The following is a 16,949-nucleotide window of genomic DNA, read 5'->3' as shown; positions in this document are numbered from 1 at the left end:
TTATAAAGTCTGTATTCTTCCAATCATCTACTCTTTCTGAATTCTTGAAATTCATTTCAGTTTACTGATACTGTATATAGTGTTTTAGGTATAAGACAAAGTATAACGTCTGCCTAAATCAATTTGAAAAGGACAGGAAAAGAAATATACTGTAGAATGACACATGGAGAAACCATTATTTAGAATATGAACAGAAGTACTATAAAGAAAAGTAATTCAGCAAAGGAATTACATAGGAGAAGTGATACTTATTCAGGGTTTGAAGGAGGAGCTCTTTAGATAGATAAATAAATAGGTGTGTGTTAATTTAGAAGTGCAGGATATTCAGAGGCACCTGGGTGGCTCAGTAGGTTAAGGGTCTGCCTTCAGCTCAAATCAAAATGGGGTCCCAGAATCAAACCCCTCTTCAGGCTCCCTGCATGGCGGGGAGTCTGCTTCTCCCATGCCCCAATCCCCCCAGTTTGTGTTCTCTCTCCCTCAAATAAATAAATCTAAAAAAAAAAAGATGTACAGGATGTTTAAAAGACTTGGTGAGGTTAGACAACATAGTCTGTATAGAAAAAATACAAGTATTTTGAAATTTCTGATACATAAAGTATAGGAGTATGGGGATAGTAGTGGAGGTGAGGCTGGGGTTGGAAGTGGGTTCTTAAGTGATTGTTTAGATCAAGGTCAGCTCCCCTAAATGAACAGGATTATTTGTTGTGATTTTTTTAATTAAATGAAATCTCAAGTACAGAGATGGTATACATATAGAAATGCTGTGCAAAGTTATAGCTAAGTGTATATGTGGTCTAGTATACAAAATACAATTCTCCTTCATTCCTTTCCTTCTCTCTTTCACCTTCCTTTCTGAAAATAGCTGACAGCAGAGAATTTTATTTACTGAAATAGAGAGATTTCCTAAATAACTCATTTGTTTCTTATTTAAAATTGTTGAATTATTATTTAAAGTTGTGTATATTCATTCTGTATGAACATTTTGCTGATGAAATGCTGACATGTTCAGTGAGAGTATGACCTAGAGAATGAATACATAGGTAATGCAAAATTCTTTTATCAAGACCTCTTCATGACTTATAAATGTTATAACACCAAGTTTGATAACTGTTGTTTGCTTAAAGATGTGAATCTAGGACTTTATTCTGAATATCAGTTACCACCTTGTTTTTATGTTATTTTAGTATTACTAAAATATTATTATAATGCATATTGTATAAAAATGGAAATAATACAGGACAGTAGATAAAAATAAAGTCTTCTTTACCCTGATCATTAAATCCTCAAATCCCTCTCCTTAGAGGTAAATTTCTGTATGCATATATGAGCACATATATCCCATGTTAATGTAATAATATTAATTATTATATTTAATATTATTAATTATTGTTAATTAATATTATTACATTATTGTAATAATATTTTGGACCATGTTGCCCCTCTTTTCCCCAAAATATTATAATACAGCATTTTATGTCTATATGCATAGATACTACACCCAATTTTCTCCTACTGTTAATATGTAAGTAAGGTTATGTTTATTACAGTTAATAAGTCAGTATTGTTACATTACTACTAATAAATTCCATAGTTTATTTAGATTTCCTTAGTTTTTATCTAATGTCTTTTTTTTCTTCCATCATCCCAGTTAGGCTACCACATTACATTTAGTTACTATGTCTGTTAGGCTCCTCTTGACTGGCAATTTCTCAGGCTTCCTTGTTTTTGCTGACCTTGACAGTTTTGAGGAGTACTGATAGGCTGCCTCACTACCGGGGTTTGTTTAATATTTATCTCATAATAAACTGGTTATTTTGAAAAAGTCCACAGTGCCATTTCATCACATCGTATCAAGGGGACATAGTATCAGCACAACTGTAGCTGTTGTTACTAACCTTAAATCACCTGGCTGACCTAATATTTTTCATTTTTCTCCACTGTAAAGTTACTTCCCCTACCAAACTCCCTTTCCATGCTCTATCCTCTGAAAGGAAGTCACTGTACACAGCCCGTACCTAAGAAGGTAGATTATTTTAAATTTCTTGCTCCCCACAAATTCAGTAGTCTTTGTGTATGCACATAAACAGACATACATTGTCATATACATGATTCCTTGAGATGGCATTGCTGAGTTGAGTTGGATGTCTGTATGTCTTAGCTTTGGGATGAATAGATTATTAGCCCATTGATTTCCCAAAAGGTTCTAAGAGTTTGGGTTTTATCCAAAAGTGTGTGTTGATGCAAATCTGTTCCAAACCCTAGTTTTCTTAGATTGAATTTTCTTTTCTAATTTGATAGGTGAACAGTGGTGGCTCATTGTTATTTTTATTATGTATCTTTAATTATGAATGGGGTTGCATATCTTAATTCTTATTCCCCATTGGTAGGACCATTATTGGCCATTTGTTTATGTCCCTTTGCAGTTTTTTTCTATTGGAATGTTAGTTTTTTATTATTGACTTAGATCATAATTAATGAGCTGTTTGTATCTTAAACAAAAATTAGTCCTTTGTCATATGTAAGCAGAAATATTTTTGCTAAATTGTCAAATTTTTTAAATTATAGTTGACATAAAATGTTATATTAGTTTTATTGTACAATTTAGTGACTCGACAGTTACATCCATCATAACATGCTCACTACACCTGTCACCACACAGAGTTATAACAGTACTGTAAGCTATTCTAAAGCTGAAGTTTGTACATCCTCTTCCCCTTCATCTATTTCACCTGTCCCCCCATTTCCCTCCTCTCTGGCAACCATAAGTTTGTCTCTCTTTATGAGTCTGTTTCTGTTTTGTTTGTTCATTTCTTTTGATTTTTAATTAAGTGAAATCATACAGTATTTGTCTTTCTTAGTCTGACTTATTCACTTTGCTTAATATTTTCCATGTTGTCATGAATGGCAAGATTTCATTCCTTTTTTTTAAGACTGAGAAATATTCCATTGTATATATATACCACATCTTCTTTATCCATTCATCTACTGATAGACACTTAGGTTGCTTCCATATCCTGGCTGCGGTAAATACTGCTGCAATAAACAGAGGGGTACATATATCTTTTCAGATTTGTGTTTTGATTTTCTTCAAGTAAATACCCAGAAATGGAGTTGCCGGATTTTATGGCCATTCTAGTTTTAATTTTTTGAGGAATCTCCATACTGTTTTCCACAGTGGTTGCACCAGTTTACATTCTCACCAACAGTGCATGAGGATTCTCTTTTCTCCACATCCTTGCCAACACTTGTTATTTCTTGTCTTTTTGATACTGTTGATGTGAGGTGATACCTCATTGTGGTTTTGATTTGCATTTCCCTGATGGTTAGTGATGTTGAGCATCTTTTCCTGTGCCTGTAGGCCATCTGTATGTCTTCTTTGGAAAAATTTCAGGTCTTTTGCGTATTTTTAATTGGATTATTTGGGGTTTTTTGGTGTTACATTGTATGAGTTCTTTATATATTTGGGATATTAACCCCTTCTTAGATCATTTGAAAGTATCTTCTTCCATTCACTGTCTTTTCATTTTGTTGATGGTTTTCTAGTCCAGTTGTTTATTTTTGTTATTGTTTCCCTTGCCTGAGGAGATGGATCCAGAAAAATTTTGCTCAGGCTGATGTTCAAGAATGTATTGCCTATGTTTTCTTTTAGGAATTTGGTGGTTTATGTAAGACAGTGGTTTGGTTTCATTCTTTTCCATGTCCATGTTTCCCAGCACCATTTATTGAAGAGAATTTTTTCCCCATTGTATATTCTTACTTCCTTCATCATAGATTAATTGACCATGTAAGGGTAGGTTTATTTCTGGGCTCCGTTTTTTTAAACCATTGATTTATGTGTTTATTTTTATATCAGTATCCTACTGTTTTATTATAGCTTTGTAGTACAGTTTGAAATCTGGGATTCTGATACCTTCAGCTTTGTTATTCTTTATCAAAATTGCTTTGGCTATTTGGGATATTTTGTGGTTCCATAAAAATGTTAGGATTATTATTTCTTTTAGTTCTGTGAAAAAAATACTGTTGGTGCTTTGATAGAAATTGCAGTGAATCTGTGAATTGCTTTGAGTAGCATAGACATTTTAACAATATTCATTCTTCCGGTCCCTGAGCATGGTCTGTCTTTCCATTTGTTTGTGTCATCTTTAATTTCTTTTATCAATGTTTTATGTCTTTTACCTCCTTGGTAAAAGGATGTCTTTTACCTCCAGAGTACATGTCTTTTACCTCCTTGGTTAAATTTATTCCTAGGTATCTTACTTTTTTTGATACAAGTATAAATGGGTTTGTTTTCTTAATTTCTCTTTCTGCTACTTCATCATTAACATATAGAAATGCAACATTTCTGCATATTAATCTTATAGCCCTGCAACTTTACTGAATTCGTTAATTCTAATACTTTTTGGAAGACCAAAATGCTGTCTTTTAATAATTTGGTTCTGGTTTTTTTGTTATTTTTTCAGAAACTAGTGTAAAAGCTTTACATTTTTGTGTGATCTAACTTGGCATCATTTTTCTTAATATCTTATAATAGATATTTTGTCCTCCAGGATTATAAACACATTCATGATTTCTTCTGGTAGATTTATGGGGTTTTTTGGTTGTTGTTTTTTTGTTTTGTTTTGTTTTATAAACTTGATAGTTTGGTGTTTACTTTGTGTTAATGGTGTTAGATGAGGATAAAGCTTACCATAATCTTGTTGTATTCCAAGTGTTTATCCTCCTTTCCCACCCCACTTCTCCTAAGCAAAATAATATTTCTCTTTCTTTCAACCACACCCACTTTGTCAGTGTTATTCCCATCTCTAGCCAACCTGGCACACAACATTGGAGAAAACAGATCCATTTTCAAGTTTTTTTGTTTTTTGTTTGTTGGAGTTTTTTGTTAGTCCAAGTTCCCTAACTCAATTCTGCGGAGAATCCTGGGCTATCATAATACTTGGTTGAATGTCTTATTATTGGGTTCCATTATATGTCACTTCACATCCCATCAAATTTTTAGAATCATAGCATGATTCTACTTAGAACTGCAGCCTCCAGTAATTTTGTTTCCTTGACTTCAAAAATCATCTGAGGATAAGAACATCATAGTACTATCTGTTTTCCAAATGTAGGATGGACTTTTCCCAGTTCTTGTTTAGTTGTCATTAGGTGTGATCGAAATTTTGTCATTTAAATTTCTTCCTGAATGAATGACTTTAGAGTGAAGTTCATAGAGGAGTGGTTATGAGCAGTTAGGGAGTAGTTTATTAATAGAAGTGATAACTAGGAATAACTGAACCACTGAGAGAAGTACTTCCTAAATTGGATATCATGCAGTTTTTTGGAAATTTCCTTTTTTTCCCCCGCCCCAAAGATTTTATTTATTTATTTCAGAGAGAGAGAGCATGAATGAGGGAAAGAGAGAAGTCGAATCCCTGCTGAGGGCAGAGCCCAATGTGGAGCTCAATCTCAGGACCCTGAGATCATGATCTGAGCCTAAGGCAGGCATTTAACTGACTGAGCCACCCAGGTGTCCCCAAAGTGATGGCTTTTAAATGCATATGGTCATTTATACTATACTTACAAAATGGACAGACTTCCTCTGTGGTTCTAAAGAAATTGGAAATTTTTGGTGATAAATGGAGTGAATAGACAAAGTATCTAGGGGCGCCTGGGTGGCTCAGTGGGTTAAAGCCTTTACCTTCCGCTCAGGTCCTGATCCCAGGGTCCTGGGATCGAGCCCTGCATCGGGCTCTCTACTCAGCAGGGAGCCTGCTTCCTCCTCTCTCTTTGCCTGCCTCTCTGCCTACTTGTGATCTCTGTCTGTCAAATAAATAAATAAAATCTTTAAAAAAAACTACAACAAAGTATCTATGAGCAGAGATTTATGTTACTCTGCAAAGTGGTAGTCTAAGTATAATTTAAGCCCCCATATTTCTCATAGGATAGTATTTTAGAACATTCAACCTATAGCAGACCTGGTTTCTTTGACCTTCCTCTGATGTATTCTGCTTTGTTAATGTTATGAATAAAATACATTGCCTAAAAATGGGTATCATCAGTACATCACATGAAGCCTTAACTGTGCAAAAGAAGAGTAGAATTATCTTTACTGATCTGAACATAGTACTTTATCTGTAACCTAACATTGCATTTTTTCATTAAGCGTGTCTCAATGTTGATTGCCTTTTGAGTCTCTTCAGTTATACCTCTCATTTATTTTCCAGCTGAGTTACTGTCAAGTCTACCTGTCACTCTACATAATAAATTGGTACTTTGAATTTAATCACAGGGTTTTGTATTATATTGTAGGTTTAGCTTAGCTTTCCAGACTATTAGAGGTCTTTAAATTCTTATTTGGTCTTCCATTTTAAGCCATTCGTAGATTTGTGTCGATCTTTGGTGGTGATGTGAAAGTCAAAAATTATAAACTGACTGCCAGATTCATCCCCTGGTGTGTTTTATTTGGCTAGCACATTCTGTTAGTATTTCTGTGAATTAGGATGCTTCTAGTTATGTTTTATATTGTCTATCTGATTTATCAACCACTACCCCTTACTGCATTACACATTTTGGCTTCACACATTTACATTCTGTTGCTTAGCCATTCATTGAAGGTGTTTGCTTTTGCAACCTCTAATATATTAAATCATTTATGAAAATACTGATTGGGACAAGAAAAGGACAGAGCTTGTAGTCCTATATCTAGAAACCTTCCTTGAATTTGACATTTATGTTTTCATATTTTTATTCTTTGCTTTTGGTGTCATTGTTTAGCAAATGAATTAAATTATATATAATACAGTGCTATATATACCCTCAGGTTATTCATAAATATATCATGATTAACTTTGTCAAATGATTTATTAAAATCACGTTTCTTGATTTTCAACATCTGTGTTAATGATCTTTCTGAAACCCAAGACTCACCATTCCTTCAATTCTCTACATATTCTTGTGGTACTAGTTTGGTATTCTATTTATGTATTCCTTTTAGTAGACCTCATCTTCACTTAGAACTTCTTGTCTAAATCTTGATCTCTCAAATGTTCTTCTCTTGCTTTTGCTGCCTTTAGTTCTACATATGACCTTATTTCTTATTTTACAAGAAGGAGGGTTATCAGACATACACTTACTTAACTTAGAATTCTTTCTAACCTAATCATTTATTTTAGATATATAGGAAGAAAAATGTGGTATCATGTCCTCCTAAACATGACAATAGTGAACATTTAAATCTATAATTTGCCAGGTAATGCGCTTAAAGAGCTTTTTGTAGATTATTATAATCTCAAGATAGTCTTAAAGTAGATGCCATTGTTAGTGTGGTTTTATAGGAAACTGAGTCAGAAAGAAGTTAAGTAACTTCCTTGTGGTCACAGAACTTGTGCTATCAGAGTTTGGCCTTCCATGTTTCGTTTGACTAATGCTAACTTTGCCTTTTAATTGCACTGAATGGTACTCTGTGTTCTCGTTTCTCATTTCTCATGATGTTCTCATGATGTTCTCATGAACATTGTTTTATCAGTTATCCCTTTTCTTTCCTTTCTTATCACTTTATTCCATCCTTTTATTCTTATCCACTCAGCCTACAATAAATTTGGGTTATCATTTAGCCATTTAAAAAATACAAATGAAAAGCACATCAACAATTTCTTTACAACCTCTCTCTATTTTGCCTCTCCTCGAGTTATCAGCTCCGGGCTTGCTTTTTACTTTCACCACAGTGGATTTTGTAAGAACAAACTAAATTAGTTGCATTCTCTTCCTCACCTACCATCTGCTTACTCTTGATCTTAGTGTTGGTTGCTTCTGGCACCATGGTCTGAAACTGCTCTTTCCAGGACCATCACTGAACCATGATACTAACAACCTTTCAGTCCTTATCTCTCCTGCCAGTGAAACACCTTGCTGTTCCACATCTCATCATTATTGAAATTTCTTTGCTTTTTAATGCCTCTTAGTTCTGTTTCTTAGTCTTTACAAAGTTGTCCCCTAATGTAATTTCCTTGAGGTTAATGTTTTCTAGGATTACACTTTGAGTCTCTTCTCACTCTCTTATTGTACCCCTACTTCTTAGTTGAGTGAGGCTGTGCTCATAGTTTTAGCTACTGTCTAAATCTCTAGACATACTCCATTCTCTTTTTTTGAGTTTTGACTTGATCTGCATTTCCAGCTATCTGTGGAACATATCCACCTAAAATGTTCTGAAATCTGAGATCCTCCATTAAATCAAAGTTAAAACTTTTCCTTAACATCTTTTTTTCCTCTTTACGCTTTCCTTGTTCCATTACCTGCCTAGTCGCCCAGGTTTAGAAACTGTTTAATTAATCCCAATTTCTTTGCTTCAGGAGGTTCTCTATTACTCTCATGTTTAGGTAGCCAATATACCTGCCTCTCCTAACCTCCATTTTCTTTCAGTCCTTATTGTCTAAACGCTAGTCTAGGTCTTGGATACCTGTAGGACGTTTCTAGAAGCTCACACTGCTTTCACTCTCAACTTCCCTCTTCCCCCCAACCTCCATACCTGCTTTTCACAGTGCTGTTTGAGTTAAAGCAGATGTGTATGACTGCCATCCTAATTTTTAAATAGTATTCATTGCTTTTGTGCTTAATTCATTCAGCAGATATTTATTGAGTACCAACTATGTGCTAGGCAGTATTCTAGGTGGAGAAGAATGATGAACAAAACGGACAAAAATCTTATCACTCATTGAGCTTAGTCTAGGTGGGGGGGGAGGAGACAATATAAAGTAAACTATGTGGTTAGAAAATGATAAGTATCATGGGGAAAAATAAAGTAGGCAGGGCAGGTAAGAATATGGGATGGAGAAATTGGTGAAAGCCCAATTAGGGAAAGCTACTCTAAAACAGTAACATTTTAGCAGGATTTAAAGGAATTGAGACAAGAGCAATGTGTATATCTAAGGAGGAGAACATTCCAGGCTTAAGGGGTGATCAGTATAGAAGCCCTGAATATGAAATCCTGCCAAATGTGTTCAGGAAACAGCAGGAAGTTATTGTCAGTAGAGATGAACAAGCAGCAGGGCAGCAGTAGAGGATGGAAATAAGGAAGTATGTGTGGAGGACCTTGTAGACCACTTTATAAGAATAAATCTTAATGAGGTGTAGTAGAAGAGCTACCATTTAACTTCTGTTTTGTTGAGATTAGACCAAAGGGGAAAGGTGAAAGCAGAAAGACCATTTGGGAGGATACTGCCATAATCCAGATGAGAGGTGATAGTAGTTCAGACTAGGATTATAGCAATGAAGATGATAAGAAATGGTTGGATCATGAATAAATTTTAAAGATAGTACCATTAATACTTTCTTTCGTGTTTGTATATGTGTAGGAGAAGGAGGAGAGTGGGGGAACTAATGATGATTCTAACGTTTTTAGCCTTAACAAGGTCAAGTATATTGGAAGTGTAGGAAGTTCTTCATAGGAGATGTAGGAAGTTCTTCATAGGAAGAACAGAATAGTACCATTTTTTACATGTAGAGGGTTTGCCTTTACAAGGATATTAGTCACTTTATCACTAGTTAGAGAAAGGAAATAGGAGCATATGGGGTTGGATGCTGTAGGTGGGCACATGTAATGGTGCAGGCCAGGTCATCAGCTGAGGGTGAGGATGGGAAGACAGGTATTGGAGGTCAGACTGAAAGAAGAAATCAAGTATTTGGGAAAAGTGAAAGGACTAGGCAAATATGTAATTGCTGGGCCAATTGAATTTCTTGATGATGAATTTACTGTGAAACCAAGCAGCACAGTTTTAGATCTCTTTGTAGCCATGTTCAGCAGTTTGGGTGCAGGCATGGAATGAATGGGTAGCTGGATTTAACCAGGTTTGTGGTTTATCAAACAGGTCTGGTGTAAGAAAAGGATATATATTAGAGCAGACTTGGCACACTTTTTCATAAAGGGCCAGATAGTAAATATTTTTGGTTTTGCAGGCTATAGTCTCAGTTATATACTCAGCTCTACCCCAGAGCAGCTATAGAAAATACTTATATGAATGAACATTGCTATGTTCCTATAAAACTTTATTTATAAAAATAGGCAGCAGGCCTTTGCTGTTGTTTACTGACCACGTGTTAGAGAATGAGGGTGATAGTAGACCTTGTGATGTAAGCTGGATATGGAGAGAAGAGAGGAGAACGTGGAAGAGTGAGGGATAATGAAAAGGTAGTAGAGTTGATGGCACGTTGTCTCACTAAACTGTTTCCTGAGCTCTGCTGTTTTTCATTGACCCCACATCTTGTTTTCCTATGCCTTCATAGTTTTTCTACGCCTTAAATGCTCCTTTCATACTCCATTTAAATGTTGTCTCTTTTATGCCTCCACCTTTACTTCCTCTACAGTGGCTACTGACATGTAGAAAATGCTCAGTAAATGCTGAAAACTGAAATTCTTTACTTCGTTTTGGTAGGTAACATTGATTTCAGATTGTGAAAATTTGTTTATCTACAGATTTTCCCCTTCAGCAGCCATTTCTAGATTTGAACACAGTGATTCTCAACTTTGTTTTCTGCTTCATTTCACCCATCTGATATTGTTCATATGAACAGAGTAGAGGTAGCACTCTGTTCCTCTTTCCTGCTTGGTACTTAGTTGGAATTCCTTTCTTTCTATCTACTGATCTTGGATTGGTGTCTTTAGGCTGCTGAGAAAGGATGTTTAAAGATAGGACCTGCAGTGTACACTTGTGAGTATGGTAACTTGCTGCCTTATAAATTACTTTTTATTTCAGTTACTTGTATAAGACAAGTGATTATTTTACTAATTATAGACTATCAGATAACCATAGAATCTTCTTTGTAGAGGTTGTAGAGAAATTGTGAAGAGCATCTAGTCCAATTTTTCATATTTTAGTTGAAGGAACTGAAGCCTAGAGAGATTAAGTGTTGCATTAGTTAGTATACATTAGTTAGTAGCCGAGCAAAAGCTGGAAATCTTTGCTGCTAATTTAGCACTCACTCTACTACCATGACAGCTTCCTGATAGGATAAAAGGGCACTGATTCTCAAACTAGAAAATAGGAAATTTTGTGACAAGTGATATCCTCTAAAATCTTACTACAAAATAATAGTTTAAATATAATTAAAAATCTTAGCAGTATTGAAATGTCTATTATTTTTTACCATGAAATTGTTAGTAAAAAGGTACAGTAGACTTGTTTTTACTGTTATGACTATATTCTGAATTACTTTTGTATAATTAGAATTGAATGCATGAATCTTAAAAGTGTGAATAATTAAAAGTAAAAAAATCTGAGTAAATGTATAGAGATTTTGCTCTGAGTATATAAAATACTAGTTTCTAATTTTGTTTTTTCTGTTTTTAATGAACTCTTTCAGAAGGATGAAGTCTATCTTAATCTGGTGCTGGACTATGTTCCGGAAACAGTATACAGAGTTGCCAGACACTATAGTCGAGCCAAACAGACGCTCCCTGTGATCTATGTCAAGGTATGTAAAAATGGAGCAATTTCCCATTTTAAAAAGTACTTAATATGAGCCAAGGAAAGTGCTGGCTATGTTTTAACTGTATTATTGTATATAATGCCAAGTGGGGGAAGCTGCAAAGTAGGTATTGCTAGATCTTCATTGAATTCTTATATAATTTTAAAGTGTGAAACCTTCACCTTTTAAACTTTGATAACACTCATATTAAAAATATCTTGTCATATTTCTGACAAGTGAATTTTTTCACAGACATTTGTGGATTTCAATTTTGCTGGCCATAACACCTGTTTATTTAATTTCGGATACCCTTATTATGGCATAGACTGAAAAAGGAGCAGGCATATCATATAAAATTATAAAGTGTATATATATGATCAGATTAAACATTATGTTGCCATTTATAGATTCAGCTTAACTGTAGCTAAAGTTTAAATTTCCTATAATTTTAAATATGTACAGACTCTCTGAAGGTGTTACTTAATTTTTAGTACCTAATGTCAGCTTCTGTGAAAGAACTCAAGAGTTGCTAGGAATTTATCCAGCATAATTCTGATTAAAGTTTTGATCACTGATTAGAAACATTATTGTCATTATTATTGTTATTAGATTGTTCAGATCTTTAAAAAAATTTTATTGAAGTATGGTTGACACACAGATTATTATTTTTTAACTATGACATTGTGAAAATTAACTAGATGTTAAATTTCAAAGTCTAGCTATCTAAATACAATTTTTTGCATTTTATCCTTTATAGGAGTGACTCTAGAAAATAAAATTGACTCTGAATGTCTTAAGATTGAGTACTGAATTTTGCTTAATAGTTACAATTTTAAACTTTATAGTGATAAAATGGGTACCAAAGCAGGAATTTGGTAGCTAGATAATTATGACAAGGAGTCAGTATTCCTGTTGAATTCAGTGCTAGGAATTTAAAAATCTGCTTCCAGTATAATTTTATTTGGACTTATCAAACTTGGTTGAAGTTGGTGGTTAAGTTGATAATAGGAGGAACTAAAAGACACGGTTTTTGTACTACACATGTACTTTAGTACTTTATTCTAATTTTAAAATAGTGGGTCCTATTCAAGATAATCTGCACACTAGACTACCCCTTTTAAGTCCCTAAATCTAGGTAATCTTTGAACATCTCAGTTTAGAATGTTGATGGATTTATGAAGCAGAAGAAACCCTAGATTTAGTTCCTGAAGACCTAGTTTTGAGACCCAACTCTGCTATTAAATTAAGTGCTTTTGGGCAGTTACTGATCTACTCTCTACTTAGCTTCCATGTTGGTAAAATTGTATTCATTTCTTTACTGCTCACAATTAAGCATTGTTGGTCTGTAAGGTGAACTTAACATATGAGGAAGCACTTTTGGGACTGTAAAATAAAAGTAATAGAAAATCTTAACACTAGATTTAAAAAAACAACATGTGGACATTTAATAAGATGTACACAGTAGTTAGACGAGTTTTTTATTTCAACTCTAATTCAGCAAATAAATGCTAAATGATTGCAGAACAATGTGAAGCTTAATAAAATATTTTATTCCTTCTCTAATAAGAAGAAAAACAATTACACAAATAACTATAAAACAAAAAATACATAGTGTTACTAAAGTAGTTAGATAGGTCATATTCTTTTGAATTGGCAAAATTCCCGAGAGAGGGGTAGTAATACCTCTGTTGAATCTACTCTTCGAGTTCACTTCCCTCCTAGCATATCTATATTGCTCCAAAGCTAAGCCAATACCTGTTCTCTCACCATTTAACATAAAATGTGCCAAGTGATTTTCTTTTCCTATATCTGTCTACAGAAATTTTACTCGTTTCAGGATCTTGTCTTTGGTCACTCTAAATATATGTTTTTATTATTGAAGATTTCAAATAGAAATAAAGGAGAAAATGGAATAATGAACCCCCATGTACCCATTATACTATTTGAACAATGATCAGTTCATGGCCACTTTTATTTCACCTATACCACCCTCTACTCCCCACTTCCTTTATTTTGAAGGAAGTCACAGATGCTGTTATTTTCATCTGTAACTATTTCAGTATATATGTGTAAATGATAGGGTCTTTCTTTTTAAAAGCTTAGTTACAATATCATTGTCTTTACCTATACAAATAAATAGTTAATCACTAACACCTTTAGATATCTACTATTTTTATTGCCTGTGTGTGTGTGTGATTTTAAGTTTCTTAGAATTGGGTAAGGTGCGTATTTTATAATTGGCTGATATATGTGTCTAATTTTTCTTTTAACTTATAGACCATTCTCTCTTACACTTTGGTATTAAACAAACTGGGTCAGTTGATGTGCAGTTTCATGGTCTGAGTTTTGCTGATTGGGTTACTGTAGTGTTAATATGTTGCTCTGCCTTCTGTATTTCCTGCAAATTGGTGATTAGATATATTTTTATAAGATTCAAGACTACTGCATATGTATTATTGAGCGGTTTCCTTAAGAACACAATATCTTTTTGTGATGCTTGTAACCATTGATCATTGCCTAAATCTGTTCATTTATAAAGGATTACAAAATATGCATGTTCTTAAGTTATTATTCATTCTTTATTTATAAGCTGGAGGACGCTTGGGTGCCCTACCTGGGTGAGCATCCAGCTCTTGTTTTCAAGTTCAGGTCGTCAGATCCACCCTGCGCTTAACGTGGAGTCCACTTGAGATTTGCTTCCCCTACCTTTCCCTCCCTTCCCCAACCACTCACCCTGTCTCTCTCTCTCTCTCTGAAATAAACAAATAAATAAATGAAATCTTTATCCAAAAAAATTTATAAGCTGAAATAGTTTCCCACATCAAGTATTTGATTACCTGAGGTACAGTTTATATAATAAATACAGGATATGTATTTGATTATATCCCTTAATTTACAAAAATTTATAATTAGTTGGTTCACAGGTTCCTCCAGAAGTGATCAACAAGGTATTTGTTATGTAGGTTTGTTTTAAAACTTCTTGCCTGAGTCTCAATAATCTAATCTTTGATAGCTTCTTTACTTTCTAGCATGGTAGTGTTCTAGGTTCATCTTATACATTTCTTCCCCAGACTTGGAATCAACCTTTTCTTCAAGGAGACCTTATTCTTTAAGTGAGAAATGATATTTAGAGACTACTGTCTCTAATGTTAGGAGAGGTAATTGCTACAGGGTTGGTTATTCTTTCTGGGTTTTTTAGTGCACAGAGTTAGAAAATACTTCAATAAGCTTTTCATATAAAATACATCTTTTTTTTATCTCAAAGGTTAATATAGATTGACATTGCTCATTAAATATTGAGGGGGGTTAACAATCTTCCATCTATATTTTCTTTCTCTTACACTAAAAATTCCATTTTACATTGATAGTATAATTACTTGTTCTGTCCTACACTCTACCTATAATAGTCTTAGAATAATAATAGTGACACTACCACAACCAAGTGAAAGTAATTTAAGATCACTTTGCATTTCTTTTTATTTCTATGGTATATTTTATTAGGTATGAACAGTAAAATTTTTCTCTTAAATTGAGTATTTCCTCTCTGTGCAAGTATGTATCATTAAGCTTTGTTCATTTCTTTCTTTCTTTTTTTTTTTTATATTTATTTGAGGGAGAAAGAGAGAGTGCATGTACAGGAGAGCACAGGTGGTGGATAGGGAGATGCAGGCTGCCCATCAAGCAGGACTCAATCCCTGGGCTCTGGGATCTTGACCTGAGCTGAAGGCAGCCGCTTAACCAACTGAGCTACCCAGGCACTCCAAGCTTTGTTTATTTCATTTTACTTTTATTGAAGATTGCATTTAAAATTTTTTATTCATGCGGTGCCTGGGTGGCTCAGTCAGTTAAGAGCCTGACTCTTGTTTTTGGCTCAGATCATGATCTCAGGATTATGAGACAGAGCCCCACATCAGGTTCCCTGCTGGAAATGGAGTGTGCTCAAGATTCTCTCTCTTCTCCTTCTGACCCCACCCCTCCCTAAAAATATTTTTAAAATTAATTTTGCTTTAAATTTTATGTCAACATTAATATGAAGTTCCAAAGTAAAATCTACAAAAATAAGGATTATCATCAAATAAGTTTAACTTTTTTACCTGTTTCTTCTCTATTTCCTCTCTCCCCCAGTTAAATATTTAAATTTTTTATAGTCCTCCCATTTTTAAAATAAGCAGATGTATATAATTATTTTCCACCTCCTTTTTATGTAAATAGTTACATAATATGTACATTTTTCCTCCATGATACTTTTTAAGTTAAAAATACATTCTGGAGATCACTCTTTATTAACATAGATAGACATAGCTATTTCACCTTCCTTTTATAGCTCCACATTAGTGTATTATATGGCTATATCCTAATTTATTCAGCTGGTTACCTACTAATGGTCTGTTGTTTTCCCTTCAGGTGTTTGTTTTTGTTTTTCTTATTACAAATAATGTAGTAAAGAGCCTTGTATTTTCTGTGGTTTGTTTTGTTTTAAAGATTATGTATATTTTTAGAGAAAGAGAGGGCATGAGCAGAGAGGGAAGGGGCAGAGAATCTCAAGCAGACTCTGCGCTGAGCAGGAAGCCCAACACGGGGTTCAATCTCAGGATTCTGAAATCATGACCTGAGCTGAAACCGAGTCAGATGCTTAACCGACTAAACCACCCGGGCACACAATGTTTTCAGTGTTTTTGACAGCATATATTTGGATGAGATCTTTGGCATCCTATATTGTAAAAAAGAAAACAAGGTATATGCATATTGAAGTCGGCATACAAGGAAAGATCTAACACTCCTTTCACCCCCTTGTGGAAAAAAGGATGCTTCTTTTATATAACCGTAGCCCTTCCAGAGTCTGAGCTGTTGGCCTGTTTTTTAAGGACTCAAATCTATTCTTATTTTTAAGAGTTTAAAAAAGATAAGAACATTGTCTGAAATTGATAATTTGATCTCATTCACTTATTCATTTTACCTGGTTTTATAAAACTATGTTTTGTGAAAAATATTGGATTGGGAGATGAAGTAAAAAAAATAAACACATATACTCTTGCCTTCATGGACCTGACCATCCAATAAATACTTGTTTAGCATACATGACACCAGAATGGCAGCTGCAGTCCTTTGTAATTGTTTGACATCCACTTTTTCATTTTTTCTGGAGAAGTAATATTATATTATATTATATTATATTATATTATATTATATTATATTATTGCTTTAAACGTTTCTTCAGTTTTTATAGTATGGTCACTTTGTAGTTGATGGTGGTTATTATACAAGTTAAAAAGGTTTTGAGCACCTTTGCCTTTTGATGAGTATCTTCTATAACTAAGTAGGTTTTAAAATTAAAGTCTGAAACCAGGAAAATCATCATTGTGAATTTAAATTTTTTTTTTTTTTTATTGAAAAGACAGTTTAAAGAACTTGGTCTGGAGACACAAGAAAGTTGGCTGCATTTTTGTGAATCATAAAATTGTTATGTATTGTTTGTTTTAAACAGATTTAGTAGCAAAGAGGAAAGA

At 34.0% G+C, this 16,949-nt stretch overlaps 1 protein-coding gene across 3 annotated transcripts in view; it reads left to right on the top strand.

Annotated features, from left to right (window-relative positions):
• GSK3B (glycogen synthase kinase 3 beta) overlaps positions 1-16,949 on the top strand; it is a 214,735-nt gene that overhangs the window by 116,141 nt on the left and 81,645 nt on the right. For all 3 annotated transcript variants that reach the window (XM_004772792.3, XM_004772791.3, XM_013046044.2), the window contains exon 4: positions 11,338-11,448. In XM_004772792.3, the coding sequence (XP_004772849.1) occupies positions 11,338-11,448 (111 nt within the window). The remainder of the gene's footprint in view (positions 1-11,337; positions 11,449-16,949) is intronic.

The sequence above is a fragment of the Mustela putorius genome, unplaced genomic scaffold (assembly GCF_011764305.1).
Source record: "Mustela putorius furo isolate JIRA1106 unplaced genomic scaffold, ASM1176430v1.1 tig00003834_pilon_pilon_pilon, whole genome shotgun sequence".
Taxonomy (NCBI): Eukaryota; Metazoa; Chordata; class Mammalia; order Carnivora; family Mustelidae; genus Mustela; species Mustela putorius.
Note: the sequence above shows the minus strand (reverse complement) of the source record. Positions and strands in the feature narration are given on the sequence as shown.